The following is a 26,996-nucleotide window of genomic DNA, read 5'->3' as shown; positions in this document are numbered from 1 at the left end:
GCAACAGTACTACTGCTCTCATCATGCTACTAACGGGAAATGCTTCCAGCTCCACTTTTGTTCTAAAAGATCACTTAATGTCAGCTACAGAAGTGGTCATATTGTACCATTTCTGAGCCAACATGACAAATAACACAAAGCCTAACTTTCCAACCAAGTGTTCCACACTGGCAATGCCCTTTGCAAATGTCTCTGATCAGGTGAGTTCAGAAAGGAGGAAGGTGTGCTGTCAGTTCCATTCTGGAAAAGACGTGGAGCTGAAACAGTTGAGAAAGGTGCATTAAAGGGCATCTATACAGATAAGACCTGACAGGTAGAATCAGTTGCTGTCGCAAGACAATGCTCACCTGGAGAGTGACACTGCCAGCTATATCAGGTGCTGGAGCAAAGGGAAACTTGTATAGGAGACAAAGAATAGAGATTTGTAAGAGAAGGGGGATCAGTAAAGATGAAGAGGCAATTGATCGGCGGCAGAGTGTATGCTTTGCATACAGAAGGTCCCGGGTTCAATATCTGGCATCTCTAGTTAATTTATATGACTCTCTTGGTCTTCTCTAGGTAACAGGCTATGGACAAGACCTTTGCCTCAGAGGTTGTGTTTGTCTTGTTGGACCACAGGTTGTGCAGAGTTGTAGTCTAAATGAGCCTCTCATTTCACATTCAGGGAGAGGTCAAGGATTAGAGGTCAACTGCATTACCTTGGCATGCAGAAGGTAGCAGGCTTGATCCTGAAACTTTCTTCATGCAAGAGTGGGAACCCTTTTTCACCTGTGAGGGCCATGATCCTTTGGAAATAATCTGTCGGGGGCTGCATGGCCAAAAGTGAATGGGCACCCTTCCCTGCCCCAAACTCACTTTATTCTATGATCTTCCATCCCCCCTTTTTTTCCTTGCCACGCACATGAGAACAGGCTGAGGGCTGAATTAAATTGTGCCAAGGGTTTCATGCTACCATTAGGCTGGATGTTGCCCACCCCTGTCTTAAGGGATCTCAGGTAGCAGGGAAAGTCCTCGATCTACCTGGGACCTCCAAGAATTGGGGTCAGTGAAGACTAGATTATACTGTGTTAAGCAGACCAGGTAGACCAGGATAAGGTGGATACATAGGGTAATATTTGGTGGTGTGTTCTTTCAGGATCCTTTGGTAGCGATCAATGTAGTGATCAATTTTCTTTATGTATATCCGTATGCAAAGTTTGCTCATATTTATTCTGAGTCTAAAGCGGTAGGCTTACAATGATTTTAAAGCCATAACACAGTTTAAAGCCACCAAGGAAGCTGTCATTAAGTTAACAGCAATTCAATTAAATGCTGTCGCAAAGGATCGCAATACCAAACACAGCCATAAAACACAGCTCTCTACGTTTCAACCAGCCCCAAAACGTGAGTCTTGCGTTGCTTCTGAAAACTTAGAGAAGAGATACAACTCACAACCATGTACCCACCGTATACTTTCACTGTTCCTTTACGGCTTTATAAGCCACCCATCATTTTGCAGAGTGTATAATAGGATAAAACCATTACAAAACATAGTCACAATTCTGAAAGCAGCAGAATAATAAAAACAGATATTGGCAGTAGAAACAGCAACACACACACCAAAGGATCAACTTAAGCCCGCTGGAATGATTATTGATCTTCAGCTGGTGGGTTGGGATCCACTACTGACTTGTATCCTGAGCTAAGGTGGGTCACAAGAACAGCAGCACCTCCAGACAAACACATGGTTAAAATAAGCCAAGAAATTGGTTTGGTGGACTCTCCTTCAGCCGCCAGGGAGCAAAAATCCACCCAGCACCCCCAAATTTAGTTGAGCTGCCCCAAGTTGTTGAGCTTTTTTGTGGGGGGGGGGAGATCACTCACCTGTAACAACGACACAGCAGAAATAACTGCTTTTGTTTCCTGACTCTTTGGGAGTATTTGACGCTGCAGAGTAACAGAGCGATTGAGGAGGTTGGAGGGGATTTTTGCTCCATTGCTTTTCACTGCCGCCGATCAAGAGGGACCGGTATACAGTAGGTATACATTTGGTGCCCCCCAGAATTTGGTGCTGGGGTGCCCCACACCCCTTGCACCCCCGGGTAAAGATGGTCCTGCTCTCCTTCATTGGAGGTTTTTAAAGAGAGATTGGATGGCCATCTCCCAGGGATTCCTGCATTGCTGGAGGGTGGACTAGATGACCCTCATGGTCCCTTTCCAACTCTACAATTCTATGAGTCTATGATCTTCAAATGTATGTTTGGGTTAAAGTTGAGTCCTGTATCTGAAACTGCGGAAGACTACTGAGCTAGATGACATGTCAGAAAACCTGGCAATTAATTAAAAGTCTTCCCCTGATGTCATGAAGACATCAGGCTTGGTGTATATCAAAAAAAGCAACAGGTCACATTAAGAAAGAGATACAGAGCTTTGGACCAAGGCTTCACTTCCACCGAAGGGGACTGCCAATAAATCCTGCTCGCCCTGGCAACCTCACCCTCCATGCTGCTTTGCCTACTGGATGCCTCTGGATACACCTATCATAGACGCTGGCTTAGTCTCAGAAACAGAGCTGCTGCTTCGTGCAGTGTAATGTATGAAATGGCAACACGGCTGTGCAATGTCACTTTTTTGAGCACCACCACCATTTCCCATCTGGTCAAAAGAACCTGCACTCAAATGAATTTTCTCACGGTTATTTCAGCACATCTTGTTCTCAGGATCTCTCACTCTCCACCCCACAAGGCTGGGATGCAAGAGAGGGATGAAATAAAGTCAAATCACCAAAAAGGAGAAGAAGAGAACAAACAGCATGCTTTGCGTCCAGGTCAAGACGAAAGCCAGTGATGCTGATGGACTTCGTTCTGCCCTCAATTTTTGCTGGTGCCCTTCTGCCTCTGAGCCGACTTGACCCTCAACACCACCACCTGCCTTCCTGCAACAACTATCTGCCTTTTAAAGAAAATTCTTGGCTTTGCCAGGTGTTTGGAATGTTCCTTCCCTATCTCCAAGTTATTTTAACTCAAAAGGCTTCCGCAGCTCTCCTGCTCTGAAGTCAGGTTTGATTTATGCCTGGAATCCATCCGTCTGGCCAGGCTTGAATAGCTCCCTTTAATGACACGCGGATTGCTTGTCAGGCGGCTGTCCGTGGCACGGCTGGTGTTTGGAACACACAGTAATTGCTTCATTTATACGCTCACATGTACAAGCGAGCATGACTAATCTAAAGAAATGTCTCTATTTTTAAGGCTATTTGCCCCCTTCTCTCTCTCTCTCTCTCTCTCTCTCTCTCTCTCTCTCTCTCTCCTTCCATAAACATTAAAAATGATGAACAAGACTGTAAATATGGTCTCCAGCAACACGAACAGGTGGTGCTAATGGCTGTTAAAGCATCCCTGAAGGGAGAGGATGGGAACCCACCATAAATTATGGGGTATTTCTGCAACAATGAGAGGGGGGATACCATTGCTTTCTGGGAGAAATGGAAGGCAGGATCAGTTCAATGGGAGACCCATTATGTGAGCTGCAACTCTTTGCAAATTGTGCTTTCTTTCTATGGTGTTCTTGGAAATGTGTTCGGTTGGCATTTGGCATGTGTCCAGTAAGTATGCATATCTTGGATCTGGCCAAATCACTTGGGTCCACAACCTCTGTAAGGCCAGTTGCATGAGACAATCATTCTCTTTGTAGCCTTGTTGTTGCACACACTTTTAAGGAAATATTATTGCCCCAACTTGGATGTAAAACCTGGGAATCATCCATCTCTATCCCCATCTCCAGCAAACCTCCATTACAGCTCCCAGAAACAGACTTGGGAAACACAGAGAGAATTAGGCAATAGTAAAAGCCTCTACTTTTCAGGTAGCATTAAGACTTTAAATACGAAAAAACCACCTGGGGGAGGGGAAGAATCAGCCCATGCACTTAAAAGAATTTATTTTGCTGGTTCCTTTCCGTGCCTCAAATCACAATATTGAATTTACTAGCAAACTTACTATCTGGCTGGCAACATAGCATCAGATAAGTATCACACCACACAATAAAAAAAATCCCATTGCCTGATGCCTTGAGGATCAAGAACAGTCACTAATCTGAATTAGGTGGCCATGTGTCCTATTTTACAGTGGATAGTCCTCTATTTGAAAGAATCCTCTATTTGGAGGGCTCTCTGATCCATGTCCAGTTTAGAAAATCATAAGACAAGAGCCTTGGGCCTTGAAGTTGCCCAACAACAGTTAGCAGCTAACACCTAGATGCCGTTCACATGTACTACTGACAAGCCAGGTGTCCCCCATCTTATATTTGTGCAGCTGTTTATGAAAATTTATGCAAATGTGTATGCTGTTTAGGTAGCCACCCTAGTGCTTCCATTGAGGCTAGATACAGATGTTGGGAACAAAATCAGGTGCAAATTGTGCTTCTATTCTGACCTTTGGGCTCGGAGGTCTGTGATTTCCTCTTCCACATCCAGCAGAGCTGTTGCTTGTGCCATCACCTTCTTGCTGCAAGGCAGGGATTTCAGCTGCAGGATGAGGAGCCCAAGGCAAAACTTGGCTCCCATCTCCTCCAGTTCCCAAGTCCCTATTTGTAGACCCTGGGGACACATAAATGGAAACCATCAGAGCTCCAAATGAAGTCACCAAATTAGGACTGAGTGAGTGTTGGAGTTTGGCAAATATATTGCAGTGGGGTACAGAAAGAAACAGGCTGACAAGATTACTGCATGAAAGATATAAAGACAATTTAAGGTTTATTAGTCACAGAAAACAAAGCAAATTCTGGGTTCAGGTTTTATCAGAGACCGAAACAGAGGCACTAGTACATGCTAACTCATACTGAGTGGCTTGAAAGGACTAACTTGGAGAAGAAGCAAGAAAGGCGTAAAAACTGGAAAGGAAGTAACCAACTTTATGAACAAGCAGAAGGAAGGAACAGGACAGGTGAAAGAGAAGGCACAGGTGAGGAGGAAGAACAGGTAGGCAGAAAGACAATCGCCCCTACTGGTTCGTGTAACTAATTGCAAGCATTGTTGCTTTACTCCCAACAGTGAGATCACCATTTTGCTACATGTTCCTGCTGAGGAAGAGGGCAGAAGCAAATGACAATCCCAACCAATGTAGGGCCAAAAGGATGGTCCATTGGCAGATAGATAGTAATGCTGAGCCTTCATGAGAGCTGCCCATTTGAGCTGTACCATTCCTTTGACTGCACCAGTAAACCATCCAGATTCCTTCTTTTTTGTGGGAAAGAGTTACATCCTCCTTGGGGGAACCAAGAAGGCAAACACTATCAGGTCACATACACACTATTTAAAGCACATGACTTCCCCCAAAGAATCCTGGGGAACTGTAGTTGGTTAAGAGTAAAGGGAATTGTAGTTCCATGGGGAGTAACCTACAGTTCTCAGGATTCTTTGATTCATGGCTGTCAAAGTGTTATAAATATGCCTTCCATAAACGGTGTGGATGTGACTGCCATCATTAACAGGGGCAGAAATAAAAAGGAAGATGGGTAAAGGGAACATAAGCAAAGGATCATCTGTTGAAGAACAAGCAAACAACAGGAAGCCAATTACAAGAAACACACCCAAGAATCACAACTGTAGGGTTGGAAGGGAAGCCAAAGGTCATCTAATCCAACCCCCTGCAATGCAGTGAGAAGGCTTAATATTACATCATACTGGGAAAGGCTTAAGGACTCCAATCTGTGTGAAGCCGGTTTGAGAAACAACACATTGATCACTAATATTTTATAACGAAGTCAAGGTTACATGTGCATTTTTGGATGAAAAACCCAGCACTGGAAACTCAGCAAGTACACAGTAAAGGGGAGTGTGAATGCAGGCTAGTTTTAATTCCAATCATATTGTAAGGAAAGTTCCTCAACCCATGCCGAATCCACCCACCTCCTTTCCATTAAAAAAATAATTATTTTTTATTTTAAAAAAACAGCATGTGAAACTGTATCCAGCTCCTTCAAACCGCCACAACTCAGCTTCAGCAAGCAAAGCAATGCTAACTCCAGCCCGGACAACTGCAAAACCTTTTATGTCTCCCCATCCTGCTGAATGCTGACTGCTGAAAAAGCGCCGAGGATGAAATGAAATAGTCACAGGGTCCTCATTTGCTCCCTGCGGGACACAAAGCCATTCTCAATTATTTCCAATGGGAGCCTCTCTATCCTGGGGCGGTGGGAATTGGACCCTGGTGCATGCAGGGAAGTGAGAAAGTGCCTGTGAACTCCCCTCTGCTTTGGCCCTCCTTGACCCTTACTAAATGCATACATCGGAGCTCTCGCACAGAGGGCAGGCTCAATTGCCGCGCTGCCCAGCTCCTTTGCTATCAAGCCAGCCTGACCCTGCCTCACCAACCCCTCCCTGCCGAAGCTCATTGACACGGGCTCCCATTGCCATTACTACCAAAGAAGGTTTCCTTAGTAACAGCAACAAGCTGCTTCCCAAGGTGTGAGCTACGTTCCAGCATGGCTGTGTTTCCTTTCTATGCTTGTGACTCAGATTAGGGGCTATTATTAACTAGCAAAAAAAATGTGCATTGTGATTGCTGGCTGGGGCAGAGGAAAGGTGTGTGCGCATGTTGCAGAGAGATATACGGTAGCCAGGCTGCCTGTTTCGTTTGCCTCCCCCTTGCCACAGGGCCATGGAGTGCAGCCAGATTGCTTTGTGCCCAGGGCTTTGAAGCAAAACAACTGCCACTTCTCAGTCAGGGGATTCCCTATCAAAGGAAGGCATGGAGGCCCCAGCATTACACCAAGTCCTGGATCAGGCTCAACCTGGACAAAGGAGCCAGAATCCTTGGAGGAGGTGAAGGCTTGGTGAGTATGGCTTCTGATGTCAAGACCAAGCAAGTCTAGGTCTGAGGGAGAGATAGTGGCTCAAACAGAAACTTGTCCTATCAGGAGGACCATCCAACTCCTAAGGATTTGGGCATGATCCTCAAGGAGACCTCTAGATCAGTGGTTCCCAATTAGCTAACTCCTTGAACCCCTAGTTTTCAAAAGCCAAGCCATTGTTATAAGAATTCTAAGGTTTCAAATATAAATTAAATGTTCATAAATGTACAAAGCAAAAACATACATAAGTATATAAACCACGTGTCTGAAATAGTACAGGAGAGCAATCCTGAAGCCATTTTAACTCTCCCAGTGAACTCAAATATTCCTCTGCAGTAAGAGAGAGAAATGGGGAAAGCCTCCCCATTGTCATTTTGCTTGCATATCCTGTCTTAAGGGCATATTTGTGTATGACTAGGGTGAGCCTGTGACCTGGATTCAGGAACTAAACGATTAACCATCACAAAAGAATGGCCAGGCTGCCCAGGTAAAGCAATCAAGTGACCATTATCAGGTATCCTGGCAAAGAGGATTTCTCCTTTAGACTGCCTCCTGTGATGTATTTCTGCTGTAGACCGCCTCCTTCTGTGATGTATGCATGATTTTTCAGAGGGGGGGCCTTGGGCTACAGGGTGGTCAACTTCTATATAAGGGCTTGCACACCATTGTTCTGGGTTCTCTCCTCCCTCCTGCGTGTGGTGAGTGAGGACCCTGTTGCAGCAGTTAATAAAGATCAGGCTTACTAGCTACTTTGCTTCTCAATATACTCTTGTTGGTGTCTGTTACTGTATTTTCTCCTACCAATAGGGAACCCACTTAAGGACTCTATATGGGCTCTTGGATATCCCATAAGACAGGCATGTCCAAAGTCCATTTCGGGGGCCTGTGGCAGTTTACTTCCTGGGATAAAATCCTTTAAAAAACCACCAGCAAATTCAGTCCAAAAAGAAGCTCAATAACTCGAACCCCAACTTCAATCCTAAAAAAAGGCCAACAACTTTGGTCTCCCTTTGGACGGTCCCCATGGCCCTTCACTTCATCAAATCTGGCCCTCTTTGAAAAAAGTTTGGATACCACTGCATAAGGGGAAAGGAGCAGGGTTGTTTTTTTCTTATAACACCATGGAACCCCTAATTTTTTTGGGGGGGGGAATAATATCTCTACAGTGGTACCTCTGGTTGCGAATGGGATCCATTCCGGAGGCCCACTCACAACATGAGCAGAATGCAACCCTCATCTGCGAGTGTGTGGGTCGCGATTCACCACTTCTGCGCATGCGTGTGACGTCATTTTGCGTGTCTGCGCATGCGCGAACGGCGAAACCCAGAAGTAACCCTTTCCAGTACTTCTGGGTCGCCGCAGAACACAACCTGAAAATGTTCAACCTGAAGCAAAAGTAAAATGACGAATGACTGTATGGTAGTTTTCATTATCTGAAAGGTGACGCAGATCCCCTGGGTGTGTTATGTGGAACCCCTGGTGCCCAAGGACCCCCAGTTGGGAACCACTGCTCTAGACGAAGGCAATGGATAGGAGGGTAGATTTGCAGTGAAGGCATGATAGCAGGGAGGCCTGGCTGGGCAAACTGAAAGACTGCAGACATCCAGAGGACTCTGAATGTTCAAGTTTGCTTCCATGTTTGCTCTCCAGCATGCTAAGGATGGCTCCTATTAGTATGCTGCCCGAGAGCTCGCTGATGGAATTAGCGAGGAAGAAGACTGTCAATTTATTTATACCCAGCCTCAGGGTATTACAACTGTGTGTGTAAAGCTATTGTGATGCAGAGAGCATTCAGCGTGGTGCATACATGTATAGCCTGGCTAGGAACAAGGCGGATAATGCAAAGCCGCTGTCCCCAGAGAGAACACCTGGATTATTCTGCTGCCAACCAGAGGTCAATTTTTCAAACTTGGAAGGATTTCGCCTCTAAAAGAAGAAGAAAATCCTCAGTTCATCAATGTGTTTTTGGACTCTGCTTTCCTGATCCTTTGCATGGATCTCTAACACACTTGCCCTCCCTATTTTTAGATGAACTTTGCTCGATAATGCTTCTGCCGGCCACAGCAATATCCAAAGGTCTAATAATTAATGTATTTCTGTCTAGTTTTGTGGCTCATCCAGAGGGCAGTTTGCCGAATAATGGAAAGGAATTGTTTGTGAGCACGTTGAAACTAAATATTAGACCTTTCTTTGTAATTATTTGTGTAGTTCCGATAGCCTGTTTAAGTAATGACTTTCTGCTTGCTCTGAATTTCTTGCCAGGGTTTCTCCTGCATATGTTCCAAGATTATTTTTTCATCTTCCACCTTTAATTCTTTTTTCCCCTTAGAGGACACATTCTTTCACTGCAAAAATATTTATTTCTGGTACGTTATATTTGGTTTTGTGGTGTGAGATAATAATAATAATAATAATAATAATAATAATAATAATAATAATAATTTATTATTTGTACCCCGCCCATCTGGCTGGGTTTCAATGCTTACAAGCTTCTGGACATGAAGTGGGTTTCAGGCAGTAGTCTGGGGAACACAGAGCTCTGAAGATGCTCCAGCAAGAAAAAGATGGTGGGAAAGCCCTTATATGGTATCAGTAGCAGGTGCTGCCTCGTCGTTAGTCCCACTTGTACTGCAAGGTCTTGCTTCACTCAAAGGGACCTAACTTTCTCCAGTAATCTTCTGCAGTGATGCAGTAGGGGAGCCCCAGGTCTTCCTGGGCCTTTTGCAGTAGATTTCTCTGTGTTAGAGGACAGCAGCAGAGCCAGCTCACCCATGAGGTAGCAGGTGGCAGAAGCCCTTGAAGCGGTGCCCCCAGCAGGTGCCCCACCTGCCTAGCCACCTCCACCGCTGCTGAAGCAGTGCCCCTCCCCAGTGCCGATTTCCGGTGAGATCTCATGAGATCGTGCCAAAATCTTGAGACATCTCATGAGAACTTGGTGAGATCTCATGGGATCTTGCCAGAAATTGGAGCCACTCACAGTGCTGCTTCTCCACCAGTGGCAGAGGCAATATAACAGGTGATGTAGCAGCAGCCCTGGCAGTGGAGGTGGTGGGGTGGGTAGAGGAGATGAGCAGGTGGTCAGTGTGGGGTGGCATTCCTGTTTTGCTTCATGTGGTATAAATGGGATGTGCTACCCCTGGACAGCAAGGTCATATCTTTGGGCTGGGGGAGCGGCAGCAACACCACTCAACAAAGAGGCATCTGGCTCCTGGTTCCTGACACCCACTTCCTCACAGAGTGGACTTTAGTGATAAGGTAAATACTGTGGAGATACACTGGAAAGTATGGAGTAATGTTTTCTTTGGCATAGCATCATCTGATCGCCACCAAAACAAATGCATGGTCCCTTCCAACTGTACAATTCTCTGATTCTGTGAAATCAGAAATGAATGCTTATCAAATAACCAATGTCATGAAATTTCCCTGCAAACTTAGCAAGGTGCATGTTCAATGAACAGGCTATCTAGAGGTGCCCTAACATGCTCTCCCTCCTCTCTCACCAGCCTGAAATTCAAAATGTAAGGTCCTTGGGGCACATACTGTATGTCACCCTTTGCCAGTGTGCACTGATTCTGCCAAATAACACCTGTTGTTTTTCAACAACTCAGGGAAGAGCAAGGATGAGTAAATCTGTGGATTCTGGTTTCTCTTGTCTCATTTTCCCAGTCTGAATTTCTGAAATAGACGAGGGGGGAACCATGTTCTCAGGAGAGCTGGAGGAAATGTTCTCCCTTTGCCCCTCTACAAGGAACAAAAAAAGAAGCTCAGCCTCTCAACTCTGATTAAACCTCAGTACCCAAGCGTCTAAAGAGAGAAATCTGGTACCCAGGGATCAGGAGGATCCCTGTTTCCACACTAACACACAACAATACTTTACCCGAGTACAGTGGTACCTTCGGTTGCAAACTTAATTTGCTCCAGAGGTCCCTTCTCAACACGAACCCGCTCGTAACATGAGGTGCGCTTTCGCTAATGGCACCTCCCACTGCCGCCGCGTGACTTCAAAGGTTGCAACTGGGAGCATCTACTTCCCAGTTAGCAGAGCTCATAACCCACAGCGTTCACAAGGGGACGGTACGTAACCCGAGTTCCCACTGTATGTGCACTGGCTGGAGAAATGTACTGCAAAATTTGGAGAGGTGCAAATTTCAAAGAGAATGGCTGTGTTTTGGTTCATGTGTTGTTTTGGAAAGCACAAATTACAGTAGGTGGGTTCACATTTAAATGCAAACTAAATTGAATTCCTCCACACACAAACAACCTGCGCACCGGGAAGAGGTAGCAAATCACAAAGTAGGAGCACTCTGATGATCTCACTGAGTTGAAAAGTAAAACTCAGTCTCTGTTTGAAGTGAACAGTGTGTGTTAACAGGTAATCCTCCCTCCAAGGGTCTCCAGCTGTTACACTTGAGCTATCAGGTTTATCAAAGCAATGTGGGGCCCCAACAGAATCGCTAACCAGAGCAAGGACAATTACAATTTGGTGCTTCTCAGGTATATTATGGTTTTTATTATTATTACGTTTCTGCTCAGAGGTTGTGGGTATTTTTTTAAAAGTTTCTTCATATCACCAAATAATGCCCCCGGGAATCATAAAACCACAGGAAACATTTCAGCACTGTGGCTGCCTTGAGTTTTACAGACTGATTAGTATTTTGAAGGGAGAGGTTGCCATGGTATAACGGATCCAGAAGTCCCTCCCCCCCCCTTTCTGTGCTGTTGTAGAGGGCACAGATATTGTTTCCTGCTCATAAGAACAAAATAGGGGCATAGTAAGCTTCCCTATATGTAATTTGTCTACAGACTTGGGAAGGGATGAAGATATCCAGACCAGCCCCCATGGAACATATGGTTCTCAATACAGGTTTCCTAAGAAGGATGAAAGACACTTTGAGAAGAACATGCCATACTGAGCCAAGACTGCACATTCCATGAGACACAGACATAGAAAAGTGCCATACACGAAGTCAGACCATTGGTCCATCTAGTTCCAACACTGACAGTAGATATCCAGGGTTTCAGGAAGGGCCCATTTCCACCCCTACTCTGAGATGTCCATGATTGAACCTGGCACTTTCTGAATGCAAAGCATATGCTCTACCACTAGAGATGTTGGAGAATTCCAATGGAAATGGGAGCAAACATTGGCCACGTTCAGTTATTTGTCCCACGTCCAGAACAGAAATCAGTTCAGCAAATATTATTGGTATTCACTGTTGTTGCTTTCCAACTGCAAATGATACATAATTGGTTACATACCCCTCATTTGCATTGCGTTTCATTTGCACTGAAATGAATAGGGTGGGAGAATGTTAACGATGGTGATATTATGTAACTTACATGGATGGCAAAATGAATAACAGTTTTTGGAAAAAGTCAAACTGCAGCAGAATGGAAACAGTGTTGCATGCAACCAATGCAGGGCAACACAGAAAGCTATGCCTTCATACATCCCTACCTACAACTGAGCATCTTCCCTTTCCCATTCTCTCCCTGCTGAATAATTCCCAGTTTAGTACTGCTGTACCATTGATCTAGTGGTGTGCCAGAGTCTATTCTCCAGTTGCTTAAATGTTTTCTTCCCCTCTGCAAAAGCAGCTTCCATTTTTTGGCCATTCTTGAGGCACTTCAGGATTTCTTTGGGATTTCAGTGGCTGTGGGGATTTGCCTTTCCCTTATTGTTGTGAAGTAGCCGAGGGTGGTACATTGGTCTTCTTCCTTTCCATTAAACATTTCTCCAGCACTTTGCAGCCTCCCTGGCTGTCCACACTTCCTGATCTGAAAAAGTCCCAGTTATTCTGTGACGCCTTACTCTGGGCTTTGATAGAAGCATTGGCATTCAGGAAGGCTGAAGAGTGTAGACCACTGGGGAGATTATTTGTGTGGAATGAAAGGGCAAACATGGGCACCCCTAAAAAGTAAGTGCATCAAAAACCCTGCACTCCACCCATGAGAATGTCACTGAAGTTTTCTCTCCCCTTGGATAGGTCCCAAACTAAATTTATCTTCTCATTCACTGATGGGAAATTACTGAGAAAAATGCAGATGAATTGTGAAGAGGCGAGGCACACCACTATTCTGACACAGTACAGGCATCCTCCCACTTACATGGGGTTATGTTCTGCCTCCCTGCATGCATAAGTGAAAATCATGTAAGTGGTGAACACACTCTAAAGAGCCTCTAAACGCCCATCCCCCCCCCTGCTGTCTAACTCTCTCTCCTGCTCTCTCTCCACACAACTCTCTCTTCAGCTTGAAACTCTGGAGCTGAGTGGAGGTTGGAGGACATGTGGAAAAGTGGCTGCTGCTGCTGTATGACCACACATGTCAGCTGCTAGGCAAGGAGGCTGGGCAGCCTAAATAAAGTCCCACTGTGCCTCCGGTCTGTTTGGGCTCAGTGAAGTCCTCTTTGGACTCTGGGGAAGGTCTCCTTGTGAGCCACAATGACTCTCCAGCTCTCTCCTGCTATTTCCTGATTTAAATGTATTTATTTATTTCCTGGTGCTGCGTGTATACACGGTTGCGTGCGAGTCAATTGCACAGGGGAGACGCCTATAGAGCACAGCACAGCTCAATTTAGAGGCAGGCGTCTAACTAGGAACAGGTGAATCCATTTATTCCCTGTCTGTGTCACTTCTGTATGTGTTGACTCATAAAGCCATCTGTTTGGTCTTTAGTAGTAATCCTATAATTGCTTGTCACACAAGCTTGATGTTAAAGCATCATTTTATATTGCCGAGGTCATAATAATTGTGTTTTAGACACTTCAGTCATATGTATGTCAGGGGGGTGTTATACTGTCTTCTCCTTCACCTGAGGCAGCAAAATGTGTTGAACCAGCCTTATCTACCATTGAGCTATGTACCCTGCACCATAGACTCCATCGTCCTCACTCAGAACATGGGACTAAGCCAGACTACTCCAATGTAGTCTACATCGTAGGAGTGAAAAATAAGGAGCTTTATGGCCTCCACAATCTAAAGCCGCCTAAAGGATGCAGAGATCCAATTTTTGTACTTAATGCAAATCTCTAATCCTTTCAATGAATCCTGACTGTGTTACTTCCTTTAATAATATCCACAGGTTAATTATGGGCCACGTTTGAGTAGGGTTTATGATTCCTCCCCTTTCATTTCTACAAGGGGTCCTCTTGAGCTCAGAGCACTAGGACAGCCTTCTATATGCCATGCAATATCCAAGGTAACAATTTCATGGCTTGAACTTGAGCAGAGATGGATTCACCTTGGCCTAGTGACATGGCTGTTATATTATGAACTGACAGAGCCAACATGCCGTGTGGATAAAGGCCCCACCCAGGAGCCAAACTGCACATGGTGCTGCAAGAGGTATCCTGCATTTTGCTTTCTTAATATGTAAAAGAACCAGAAGTGTGGTGAAGTGGTTAGAGTATTAAGCTAGGATCTAGGAGACCAGGGCTCAAATCCTCACTCTGTCACGAAGCTTGTTGGATGACCTTGGGCCAGTCGCTGACTCTCAGCCTAACCTACTTCACAGAGCTATTATTGTAAAGATAAAATGGAGAATGGGAGAAGAACAATGTCCACCACTATGAGTTCCTTGGCGAACAGGTGTGATATAAATGTAATAATAATGATCCCCAGCATCTCCAGGTAGGAGTGGGGGAGACTCTTGGCTGAAATCCAGTCTGTGTGGATAATACTGAGCTAGATGGACCAATGATCTGCCTCAATATAAAGCAGCTTCCTGTGTTCCCAATTTCCTTATGTGTTTCATTTGCTAGATGATTCCCTCCACCTCTGCCACAAAGCTCTTTCATAGGATGGAAAACATTACCCTGAAATCAGCCCTGAATTTCAAGGTCAGTATCTCATGCAACATTAAGCTACAAAGACAAAAGGCTTTGGAATGACAGACCACTAACATCCTGTTCACATAGGACTGGTTGGCCGCACCTAATAAACTGGAGAAACCAACTGGCAGATGAGATGGTTGACTGATTCTCTTTGGCACCTTCCTGGTTCTGATACCCTGTGAGTTTCCCACCAAGAACCTTGGCAACTGCATTGTTTGGGGTTCCCTGTGAACAGAGATGAATTTAATTTTTCCAACACCAGGGGCCGAGCCAAGAGGGTGCCACAAGGGGCGCCCCAACAATGACTTAGAATGGAAGGCGAGAGACAGGAGGTGTCAAATTCTGCTGATGCTCAGGGTGCCACTGAAATTTGAAAGCCCAAAGTCTACCATCCCAACAAGCAAGAGTCATTTTCAGCATTCAAAGACACATTCCAACCAGACAAAAACACTTGGGATACATAATAGGGCTGGTGAGATGTCTGGCCTGGGAAGCAATGGTGAGAACTGAGGAGTGTTCTGAGGACCAGACAGGGAATCCTGGAGGGCTGCATTTAGCCCCTGGGTCTGAAGTTCCTCATCTCCAGAATAATGGCTGGAACCAGGCTGAGTTTCTCCTTGCTGGGGGAACGATACACCCCCCCTCCCATTACTGTGTCGTTGGCCAATTGATCCTTGCTTCTGTGGTGCAAAGGCAACTGGGATGGGCACAATTTATTTCAAGCAGGGGCCCAAATGGATTTAGGACGATCCTTTATTAATGCACATAAATGGAGCAGGAGAGAAATGGGGAGCATCGATGCTGCCTGCGACATGCAGCGGTTTCCTCTCTGCTGCATTAAGAAGCGTCAGCTGCTCTTTGAGTTGAGCACAACCCCCGTTTCCCACAGAGATTTGTACAGAAGTGACTGCAAAACCATCAGCAGGCACATTTTGTCCCCTACTGCCTTTCTTCTCTTTCTCTTATTGTTAAAATAGTGACAGTTTCAAATGAAATATCACAGGCATATGCAACGCCACTCGCATGTAGAGTCTTCTTTTAAGGGACCAATCCACTGAGGGTGAGCAGAAGCCAGATGTGTCGTGTGCCGTTTTTGAATGTCAAATGTTTTAAACCATCGCCTCTGGCACCTGCTCTGAATTCCACAGAACAAACAGTTGTGGCGGGAGAAGGGGGGACCTTCTTCTTGCTTGTTTTTGCATCCTCCCCTTTTTCTCTCTCTTTCTTGATCTTTTCCTTTCTTTCTTTTTTTGCACAATAAATGTAATGCAGCCCAGCTCTCCCCGAAGAGCAATTTGCGTGGGATTACCCACAAGGTCTTGCGCCGGGGTAAGACGCTCCAACTCCTGGTGCAGATTAGACTTGACGGTGCGAAAGAATGTGTCAAAGGAAGGGAGGGGAAATAAATGATAACGGCAAAAAGATAGTTACGATTTACATCACCCACTTCTGTAATCTGCCAAAATACACTCTGAAATAGACGGGGGGGGGGGGAACCATGTTCTCAGGAGAGCTGGAGGAAATGTTCTCAACCCTGGCAGAAAACAAAAGAGAAAAAAGGAAAAGAAAGGAAATAGATCCCTGAAAATTGCTACAAAGTAGAACTATAGCTGGTGAGAAAATGCAAGGTACATCTCGCTCACCCCTGCCCACGCATATAAGCCTGCTCTTAGATTTGCACTCATGCAGTGACCTAAAAAGGAATCTGGCTGAACCACAGCAATGGGGTTCTTCTCCCCCTTTCCTCTCCCTCCCACACATCCTTGTATTCCAGCCCTGGCAGTTTACACAGAACATTGCGGAGCAGAGACTCTGGTTCGGAAAATGAGTTTGGGAGTCCTCCAAAGCAGCAAGCCACTGGGGAAAGAAAACAGCACACATCAATTCTCCAATAGGCAGGTGTCAAAAAACACAGCTGAGACAAGATTTTTGAGGACCAACTGTGGGGTGAGACCTATGCATTCTCTTTCCTTTATGCACATACATATTAGGTTTCCTAATTGAGACTTATGGAGGTCCACCAAAGTCTGATCCCATTCCTAGTCAGAGCCAGCAATGTTTGGGCATTTGATAGCCCCTGGTACTGGGGGGACTCCAATAATTTGGGAAGATTTATTGGGAAGGAAGCCACTTTTTATTTTATTTTTCCCAAAGGAAGAGTCAGCAACCTGGCAGCCACAATTCCACACACCTGCTTACATGTACACACACACACACACAGAGAGAGAGAGAGAGAGAGAGAGAGAGAGAGAGAGAGAGAGAGAGAGAGAGCTTCCTCTGAAATTACATCATAATGAAGTGCCATTGCGGAGGTATTGTTGAGGAAGGGAGAGTGGCTCCTGTAGACTTCTGCAGGGCCGGCCCATCCATGAGACAGACTGAGGAAGCCAAATCCAAGCAGCACCTCGGTGGGCACTGCCTCTGTCACCGGAGAAGCATGAAGGGGCTGCCGTGGCTTCCAGGTTCCAGTGAGATCTCACAAGAGGCCTGTGTCAGGCTTCGGGGACTCGGCTTCCTCCCCCACTTTGGCCGTAGATAAGCAGGACAAAGCAAAAAGTGTCGCTTACCATTTAAAGAGTCTTTAATGATCACAGCAAAAGAACAAAGCAGCCATTCTTGGAATGAAGGTGCTCCCAATGAAGGTTTCCACCCACTTCCCCACATGTCACTTCTGTCTTGCAACCTGATCTCTCAACCATTGTGCCTTTTGTATTTATTTGCTCTACATGGCCTTGGACTGATAGGCTGGGCACTTTCCAGCGAGAGTCTGTTAACTCTCTCTCTTCCAATTCTTTTTTCACTTTGCTGTTCACCCCCCAGTTCGTCCAAACTTTTGCCTTCAGAACTATGCCCCTCTGCAAACCACTGCTCCAAATCTATACTACTCCACTGCTCCTGGGCAGCTTCAGGATCCTGGTCAGGAGCAGGGGGAGGGGGAAACTCCCACCATTCCTCACCAGAGCAGTAATCCTCAGCCTGGTCTCTGACAGCCTGCAAGATCTTGCCATAACCTGGAAGCTAATGCCACGCAACCCTGGTAAACAAGGCTGTGGCATGGGTGTCAAGGGGGTGGAGGTGGCCACGGAATTTGCACAGGGAACACCTTCCTCTTTTGTGTCAGGTGGCAAAACAGAATGGACCACCCCTGGACTTTTGATAGAAGCTTTGTCACTCATGGGCGGATTCAGCAGAACATAACAAAGACCCAGGCATTAAAATCTGAAGAACATAACCAGAGACTATTTATTTATTTGATTCCATTTATGAACTGCTTCCCAGAAAATATCTCAAAGCAACTTCACAGTGAAAACAAGTCCATATGTAAAAAAAAACCTCCACATACACAAACAGTGAAAAACAATTCCATATATAATTTCATTTATAAAAACAAGGCCAAATCCAAGACTGTGATTAAGATCTCCACTTTAAGAGCTCCATTTAAAAGGCTTTGTTGAAACAAGGAAGGCCTTCCAAAGGCAATAGACAATAGAAGCAGCATCTGTCTGATTTATAACAGGAGTGAGTTCCAAAGCTTGGGTGCCACCACACCAAAGGCCCCATTCCTATATAGAACTGATCTCATAACGCAGGCATCCCCAAACCCGCCCCTCCGGATGTTTTGGGACTACAACTCCCATCATCCCTAGCTAACAGGACCAGTGGTCAGGGATGATGGGAATTGTAGTACAGTACCAAAACATCTGGAGGGCCAAGTTTGGTGATGCCTGTCATAATGAGATGGCATAGGCAGGAGACCCTCTCCTGCAGAACACAGTGATCAGTTAAGTGTGTAAGGGCTGAGATGATCTTATCGGTATCCTGGTCCCAAACTGTATAGGGCTTTGTACACTGGTACCCAGTGACAGACCTACATTTTTGGAGTACTGAATCTTGAACTGTTATGGAGGGGGCCCTTCGCAATCAGCCTCAAGGTAACCACGGCTATCTTCTTAAGTGGGGTTGTCCTATGACAGATCATTAAAAAAAACTTTTAAACAAACTACTACATCTTTAAAATAAAACTGCTGCACTGTATTATCTCACATACCAAAGTCACTGGTGTGAATAAAAATTTCCTGTGCCTTATGGCTTTATTTCCTATGCCTTGGTAGTTTTCAAGTTGGGGGGGTGAAAATTAGGATGCATGATGCATCATAGAATGATTTGAGCTGTGTGGCTCAAAATGGGCTTACTGGACCCAAAATTCTTAAGCCATGTGGACTAAAATCACTTCCGGAGCCCCTCCAGAATTAGGGGTCCTGAATTTTAAGCTTCATTAGCTTCAAAGTAGATGAAGCCCCAGTAAGTACCAACACCTTGAACCTAGCTGGGTGGCTAATTGCTGGCTATCCTGTTGCCAGAGGTCATGAACAGGAAAGGGCTTATTGCACCGATGCCTCACTTGCAGGGATCCAAGAAGCATCTTATCAGCCACCACAGACCCTCCAAGTATCCTTATTTTCCAGAGATTTACCCAAGCCGTCCCACTTTCTGATTTGATCTTGGAATGTCCCTTTTTTTTAAGGATGTCTCTATCTTCATTAGATAAATGCTGGAGGGCATGGAGTTGTGTGACCCATGAGCCAAAGACATACACTAAGTAACTATACAGTCGCACCTTGGAAGTCAAACAGAATCCGTTCTGGAAGTCCGTTCAATTTCCAAAACGTTTGGAAACCAAAGTGTGGCTTCTGATTGGCTGCAGGAAGCTCCTGCAGCCAATTGGAAGCCCCGGAACCACCATCGGACATTTGGCTTCCAAAAATAGTTTGCAAACTGCAGACAGGGTTTGCGACATTCAGGAGCCAAAACGTTTGAGCACTAAGCTGTTCAAAAACCAAGGTATGACTGTACAACCTTTAGTAGACATCTGAAGGCAGCCCTGTATAGGGAAGTTTTTTCCCCATGTTTAATGTTTTATTATGTTTTTATATATGTTGGAAGCCACCCAGAGTGGCTGGGGCAACTCATTCAGATGGATGGGGTATTAGTCTTGTTGCTGTTGTTGTTGAATAGGACATCCCTATTTTCATCGGCGAAATGTTGGAAGGTATGCCACCATGAGTACGAGATACTGGGCTAGAAGAGTTTGTGGCCTGTTCCAACGAGGCTCTTCAGATGTTCATGCTTCTAGTCATAGCTCAGAGCCCATCCATGCATTCTTTGAGTGCTGTCATTCTGCTCATTTCAAATAAAATAAAAAAAGCTTCCTGCCCGCCTGCTACAGGACTGACAGGTTCCTGGAAAGCTTTAAGCCCTGCTCCTGCTGTGATGGACAGAATGAAAGCCATTACAGTTTCACGGACTCTGATAAGCTGGAGAAGGAATTGCAAAGATGTTGGTGGCAAAGTGTGGACGGAAGGCAGAAGAAAAGAAATAGAATTCAATCAAGTGCCATGATTCTTCTTGATACAAGAGCAACGTGTTGATGCATTTGCTAGGACGGAACGGCCCACCTGCCATGGAGAGTAACATGACAAGCTAAGGGCTCCTGCAGACATTTCCAAAGGAAGCAGCAGAGAGAAAGCATGCTCAATGCTGGTGCTGCTGCTGCTTCCCACATGTCTGGATCAGAGGATGTATGCCATGTTCCCCAAATGAGGAAACATGGATTCATCCACAGAGGAAATGCTCAGAATCCCATACATCCAGTGGTGAAGACCAGCTCTACCAGTAGACAAAGTGAGAAAGATTATTTTGTATGTCCAATAAGATTACATTGTTGCTGCTGCTGTTGTTGTTGTTGTTAGGACTGTGGGCTTTTTATCTCAGTCTTTAGCAATCATAATAAATATTTGATTTGAATTGATATTATTATTACTCCAGGGAGGAGAAACACTTGAAATGTTGTGCCAGACCCTTTAAACCAAGCTGTTCAGTTCCAGTGATACTTATTCCTGGGGAGATAATTCTCATGCATATAATGGTCAAGAGAGGATAATCAGAGCAAAGCTTATAAAGACCACTGATTTCACATAAACATTGGGTCAAGTGTTAGTAAACCTAATGAGGCAACTTAAATCCCCAAGCCAATCAAAAGACAAGTGGCTTTCTGCAAAGTTCCCAAGACAGTGGTGTTTATCATGAACACAGATCACCTTCAGCAACTTTTATGAATAGGATACATAATCTGGGACTTGCATGATTTTAAATCCTATGATTTTAAAGCACTCTTATACCACTGTAAGAATCATTTCTTCCCTCAAAGGCTCCTGGGAAGTGTACTAGGTTAAGGGTGCTGGGAATTGTTAGAGCCTAGGGCTTGCCCATCGGAAAGTCAGCGGTTTGAATCCCCGCAACAGGGTGAGCTCCCATTGCTCGGTCCCTGCTCCTGCCAACCTAGCAGTTCAAAAGCACATCAAGTGCAAGTAGATAAATAGGTACTGCTCTGGCGGGAAGGTAAACAGCATTTCCATGAGCTGCTCTGGTTCGCCAGAAGCGGTTTAGTCATGCTGGCCACATGACACGGAAGCTGTCTGTGGACAAACACTGGCTCCCTCGGCCTATAGAGCGAGATGAGCACGCAACCCCAGAGTCATCCGCGACTGGACCTAACAGTCAGGGGTACCTTTACCTTTATTCCCCTTAGAGAAGTACAATTCCCAGAGTAGTTTAACAATCAACCCCTCTTCTCAAGGGACTCTGGGAATTGTAGCGCTTTGTGGGGAATGTGTGTGTGCGGGTGTCTCCTAACAATTCACAGAAGCCTTAACAAGCTATGTTTCCCTGGATTCTTTGAGGAGAGCCATGACTCTTAAAGTGGTATCATAGCACTTTTAATCATAAGGTAATATCAAAACCTCAAAAATCCTGGGAACTGTAGTTTGCTAAGAGTGCTGAATGTTATAAGCTCACAGAGTTACAATTTGCAGAGTGGTTTAAAAATCAATCTCTCTTCTTGGGGAACCTTGGGAGTTCCAGCTCTGTGAACTCACCACCCTTAACAAGCTACAGTTCCCAGAATGGTTGAAGTTTTGAGAATACCTTATCATTACAGTGGGTGAAGTTGGTGTGTGTATTTTCCTTGCCAGTAGAATGTTTCTCCAACGCTCTACAGTCTCCCTGTCTGCCCACGGTTCCTGTTAGGGAAAAGACTTCTTCTGGGTGTGGATTGAAGTATGAGAACCTGGAGAGACTGCAGAGTGCAGACCACTGGGGAAATGATTTGCGTAGAATGAAAGAAAGGGCGCAAACAAACACCCTTCAGCAACCTCAAAAGTAAGGCAAGTGCTTCAAAAGCCCTGCACCCCACCCATTAAAATGTAACTGTGTTTTTCTCTTCCCTTTGATAAATTTTGAACGCAATTCCTTTTCTCATTAATTGATGGGGAACAGGGAAACGCCGCCAACGTTTTCATCGCAGCCGTAGTTTTGACACTGCCAAAAACGTTCACACAAAAAACACCCAACACACGCATTTCGGCTCATCCCTAATTAGAAGGATTCTGAAATGAAATTGTATGTTAAAAAGACAAAGAGGTTCTAGGACACAAAATGGTGCGAATGTGGGAGTGTTAACATAGCCTAAATAGATGACAAATGGAGACGCAGCTAGACTGCCCATGTTTGGATGCAAAATTCCTGACTGTGGTTAGCGCGCTTGCATTTATTAGCCCAACACAAATTACGGCTGCTAATTAGAGATACAACAGAAGGGGAAGATATTCCTGCCTAATGCTAATCTCTCCCCTTTTGGAAGTGAATTTGATTATGCCCAGTCACAAGCAAATGCCATGTTTGCCAACCCCTAATAAATCCTAAAGTGATGGCACAACAAGATTGCTGATGTCCCCCCAATTCCTAGCATTTGCTTCAGTGTTAACATGGATTTATTCAGCAAAGCATAGGGAAATCAGAGCAATAAAAAAAAACAAGACTTAAGCAGAGAGAGAAATCAAGCTCTTGGACACACAATTGGACTGGGGCCTCTCTTGCCCAGCCTTTCCCAGAACAAAAGGAAAACACTGCTTTCCCCACCCCATCCCTCCTCTTTGTGACTGTGTATATTTGGCAGGAGTAGGGAACTTTGGGATTTGTAGCTCTATAAGGAGGAGGAATAGAGGGACACGGGTGGCACTGTGGGTTAAACCACAGAGCCTAGGACTTGCTGATCAGAAGGTCGGCGGTTCGAATCCCCACGACAGGGTGAGCTCTCGTTGCTCGGTCCCTGCTCCTGCCAATCTAGCAGTTCAAAAGCACCTCAAAGTGCAAGTAGATAAATAGGTACTTCTCCGGCGGGAAGGTAAACGCCGTTTCCATGTGCTGCTCTGGTTCACCAGAAAGTGGCTTAGTCATGCTGGCCACATGACCCGGAAGCTGTACGCCAGCTCCCTCGGCCAATAAAGTGAGATGAGCGCCGCAACCCCAGAGTCGGTCACGACTGGACCTAATGGTCAGGGGTCCCTTTACCTTTACCTTACCTAAGGAGGAATAGAGTTCTCCTAAGAAGTTCTCCCACCCCCTGGCCTGGTCAAGAGGTTTTCTGGTAAAGGAGATGGTGCTTTCATGGACAATAGCAAAACAAAACAAAACCCAGCACTCAACTCCCAATCTAGCCTGGTACTGTACCAAGTGCCCAGGCAGGCACAACTGAGTAAAGTCAGGCCCACCCAGCTCACTCGCCCAAGTCACCCAATGCAACCAAGATCAAGTTGTGGGTTGACTTATAATAATAATAATTAATAATAATTTTATTATTTATACCTGCCCATCTTGCTGGGTTGTGGAGGGCATAACCAGGCATATGGGGGTCGCATAACTCCATACCCTCCAACACTTCTCTAATGAAAAATAGGACATTCCAGAATCAAATCAGAAACCGGGATGGCTTTTGGAAATCTGGGATTGTCCCTGGAAAATAGGGGCACTTGGAGGGTTTGCACCCACACTTTGGAACTCCTTGTCTATTGACATCAGGCAGGATCGTTCATGGCATTCCTTTAGGTGCCAGTGAAAACATTTTTGTGTAGGCAGGCCTATCTAGAAATATAGAACGTTAACATGCATTGTAATCTGGCTTGTAGCTTATTTTTTATTTTTTATTGTGTGTGTGTGTGTGTGTGTGTGTGTGTGTGTGTGTGTGTATTGTTTTGAACTGTTTTTTCTGATAATTTCAATGTTTTTTTCTTTTTGTAAACCACTTTGAGGGGGTTTATTTAACTATCAAGTGGTAAATGATTGTTAATAAACAGAATAGATAAAACCAACTCCCAGCACTCTTAATGAACTAGGATTCCTAGTATGATACCACTTGAAATGTACAGTGCAGATGAGAACTAAGCACTGGCGGAGGAAGAGGGGTCCGGGGGGAGCGCACCGCCCCCAGCAGTGCAATCCTGGTGGGGTGTCATCGTGCCTGACCCCCAGTCCGCGCTGGGTGCCACGCCCCCGCAGGCGGCACGCCATGCCCCTGCGGGTGGTGTGTCACGCCCCCAGAACATGTGCCACACCCCCAGGATGTGCGCCAGCATGAAGCTCCACCACAGGGCCTAAGGCATGGTCCCTCTTTAGCAGAAAGCAACAGAGAATTCTGACTCTGTGATTGTTGCACTTTGTTGATGCATGTGTTTGCAGAAAACGCATCTGCCGTGTGCACTTTATTACATTTTTAGGCGCATACTGTGTTGCTGTTGGTTTTTTTTAAAAGAAATCTGTCTAAGAAAATGTTGTTTATTTATTTTAGTAAAATATTGATATCCTGCCGTTCCATCCTTAATGGAACCCTCTCGATGCAGCTCCCGGCCATTATTTAAAACATTAGCAACCAAATAAAACAGCATAAGGAAAGAATAAAAGCACACATACCAGAAGACAGCAGCAATATTTCATCAGCAACTAACAAATATGCACGACAGAACCATCTCAGATTACTGCCCATCTAAAAAAGGACTTCTAAAAAACTTGTTGCCTAAAGACAGAATGAGGATGTCAGCTGAGAGTCTTGGGATAGAAAATATATTAAGTGGCCCTAAGATAAGATGTGGGGAAACTCAAGCCTAGGGTGCAAATGCAGACTCTTGATCTGGCACTCAGGACTCCCCCTGGCCCAAACACTCTCTTCAGCCAAATGCCTCACTGGTCCAAGTTTACACCCTCCTGGGGTGTTTTTGGCTGGTTGGAATGTATTCTTGAACTCTAGAAATGTCTCTTGCTTGTCTGAATGGAAGATAGAGAGAGCTGTGTGTAGAAAGCAACCTCCTGCACAAAGCTAAAATTTACTTCACCCACTTTTTGCATATGACCCCCAGAAAGTTCCCTAGGATGGAATGGGGCCCTCAAGCTGGGGAAGATTTATCAGCAAAAGATTATCCTTATGATCATCATACTACTGCACTCTTGAAGAATCACGAGTGGCAACAGTTCCACGATTCACCTTCAGCCCTCTTCAATGTCTTTGCCTGTCTCCAGCCCTACATGGAAAATAAGGCCAGGTGGCATTTCCTCCATTTATTTTTGCATGCAAGCACACAGGCACCTCAAAGCACATGTGACCAAGGTGAGGCACATGAGGACGCCTGCACCGCTGTACCCATTTTATGGAAGTCTTGTGTTGCGCTACAGCAAAGATCAGGACAGTAGAGTCAGTAGCTCATCTCTAATTACTTGCAAATGAAAAAGCACCAAAAAGGACAGATTTCCCCGCTAGCTCTGCATTTACTAAAAGGTCACGGTGGATGTGTGATTTTTCTCTCTCTCCCCCTACTGAAAAGCGATATCAGGGACTAATCAGATCTGAACTTCATCATTAACTGCATCACCTTCCTACGCTATTTTCACTTAAGCATTCTCTCTCTCTCTCTCTCTCTCTCTCTCTCTCTCTCTCTCTCTCTCTCATCCTTCCACACTCAGAAGCAAAGACTTCCTGAACACACACAGCTCCCCCAAAACACTGCGGATATAAGCTCTTGAGTTTCTTAGCCTCCTTCCCCCTCCTTGTCTGGAGGGCAATATTGATCCTCAGGTTGAGGACTTCACAGCCAAGTGGGAAAGCCATTTCCCATATCTCTTTTCCTCCTTTCTGACAGTGACCCATCTCCCTTTGCCATCATTGATCTTCTCACTTTCATACTCGGGATGCAATTCTTTACCTGGAAGGAAGCTCAACTGAACTTCTAAGTGGACATGTATAGGACTGCACAATCATGGGAGAATCGCACAGCTAGTCAGGTAGCTATTTGTCCTACTTTACAGAGGACACCCCTCTATTTAAATGGAGTCCTTTATCTGAAGAGCAGCCTGGCTCAAGACTGGTTTAAATAGAGAGAATCATAAGATGGAAAAAGAGGCATCTTGATTTTGCCCATCAGCAGTTAATAGCTGGCATAGGAGTCAACTCCTAGGGGCCGAGGCCCCTTCACCCCCCAAATCCAATTTTTGAAGGGGCCATCCGCCCCAAGTTTATGGGCATTGCTGCTCAAATGGTGTGGGATGGGGCTTACCTGGGCCCCTCAATATTTTATTCAAGTTGGCACCCCTGATAGCTGGAGGGAAGACTGAGCAGGGACAAAGCTCACCTGGTGTCAGGGACTGAGGAGGAGTGGAGGAGACCACCTCCACAGCCTGACCCTTCCAGAGAAGAGGAAGACAGTTCAGAATTACAACAGGGGTTTGAGAGAGGTCACAGCTCAGAGGAAGATGAGGAGGAAAGATGAGAAATAATGGGAGAGGAGGAGGAGGAGGAGGAAGCACTAGGGGAGCGACAGCTAATGGACTCAGTGTCTTTAGAAAGCATTCCAGACCCCACCCCCTCTCCCAGAACCTGGCAAGCCTTGAAAGTAGGGGAGCAAAGAGCTCAAAAGGAGAAGGCACTTTTCAGCACCCATAGCACTGACGCATGAGGAAGTGGGAGAGACGGAGGGGGTAGAGATTCATTCGGGGCAATGCCATTATTCTGAGAGGCTGCATTCCCAAGCCTCTCTTTGTGAATATTGAGTAAAAGCAGATGGTAAGGACTTTTCCTTGTCTCGTCTATTTTTTGCAGCTTGCTGTGGGGTTTGATTCCTCTGCCATCTGACACCTGGCCACAGTTTTCCCCATGGTGGTGAAATGTATTATATTTCTATTTCCAGTGCAGTCATACCTCGGGTTAAAGTTGCTTCAGGTTTAGTGTTTTTAGGCGACCCAGAAGTAACGGAACGCGTTACTTCCGCGTTTCGCGACTCGCGCAGATGCTCAAAATGACAATGCGCACATGTGCATAAGCGGCGGATCGCGACCCGTGCACATGCGGGTTGCATTCGCTTCAGGATGCAAACGGGGCTCCGGAATGGATCCCGTTTGCATCCAGAGGTACCACTGTGTAGCTTTAAATTTGATGGCTGTAAAAGGGGTTAAG

General features: G+C 45.5%; 1 protein-coding gene across 2 annotated transcripts in view; it reads right to left on the bottom strand.

The window, feature by feature from the left end:
- AGBL1 (AGBL carboxypeptidase 1) overlaps window positions 1–26,996 on the bottom strand; it is a 402,258-nt gene that overhangs the window by 109,230 nt on the left and 266,032 nt on the right. For both annotated transcript variants that reach the window (XM_083475009.1, XM_083475010.1), the window contains exon 22: window positions 4,410–4,573. In XM_083475009.1, the coding sequence (XP_083331135.1) occupies window positions 4,410–4,573 (164 nt within the window). The remainder of the gene's footprint in view (window positions 1–4,409; window positions 4,574–26,996) is intronic.

The sequence above is a fragment of the Podarcis liolepis genome (assembly GCF_965112155.1).
Source record: "Podarcis liolepis genome assembly, chromosome: 14".
NCBI lineage: Eukaryota > Metazoa > Chordata > Lepidosauria > Squamata > Lacertidae > Podarcis > Podarcis liolepis.
This window is presented reverse-complemented; position numbering and strand designations above follow the sequence as displayed.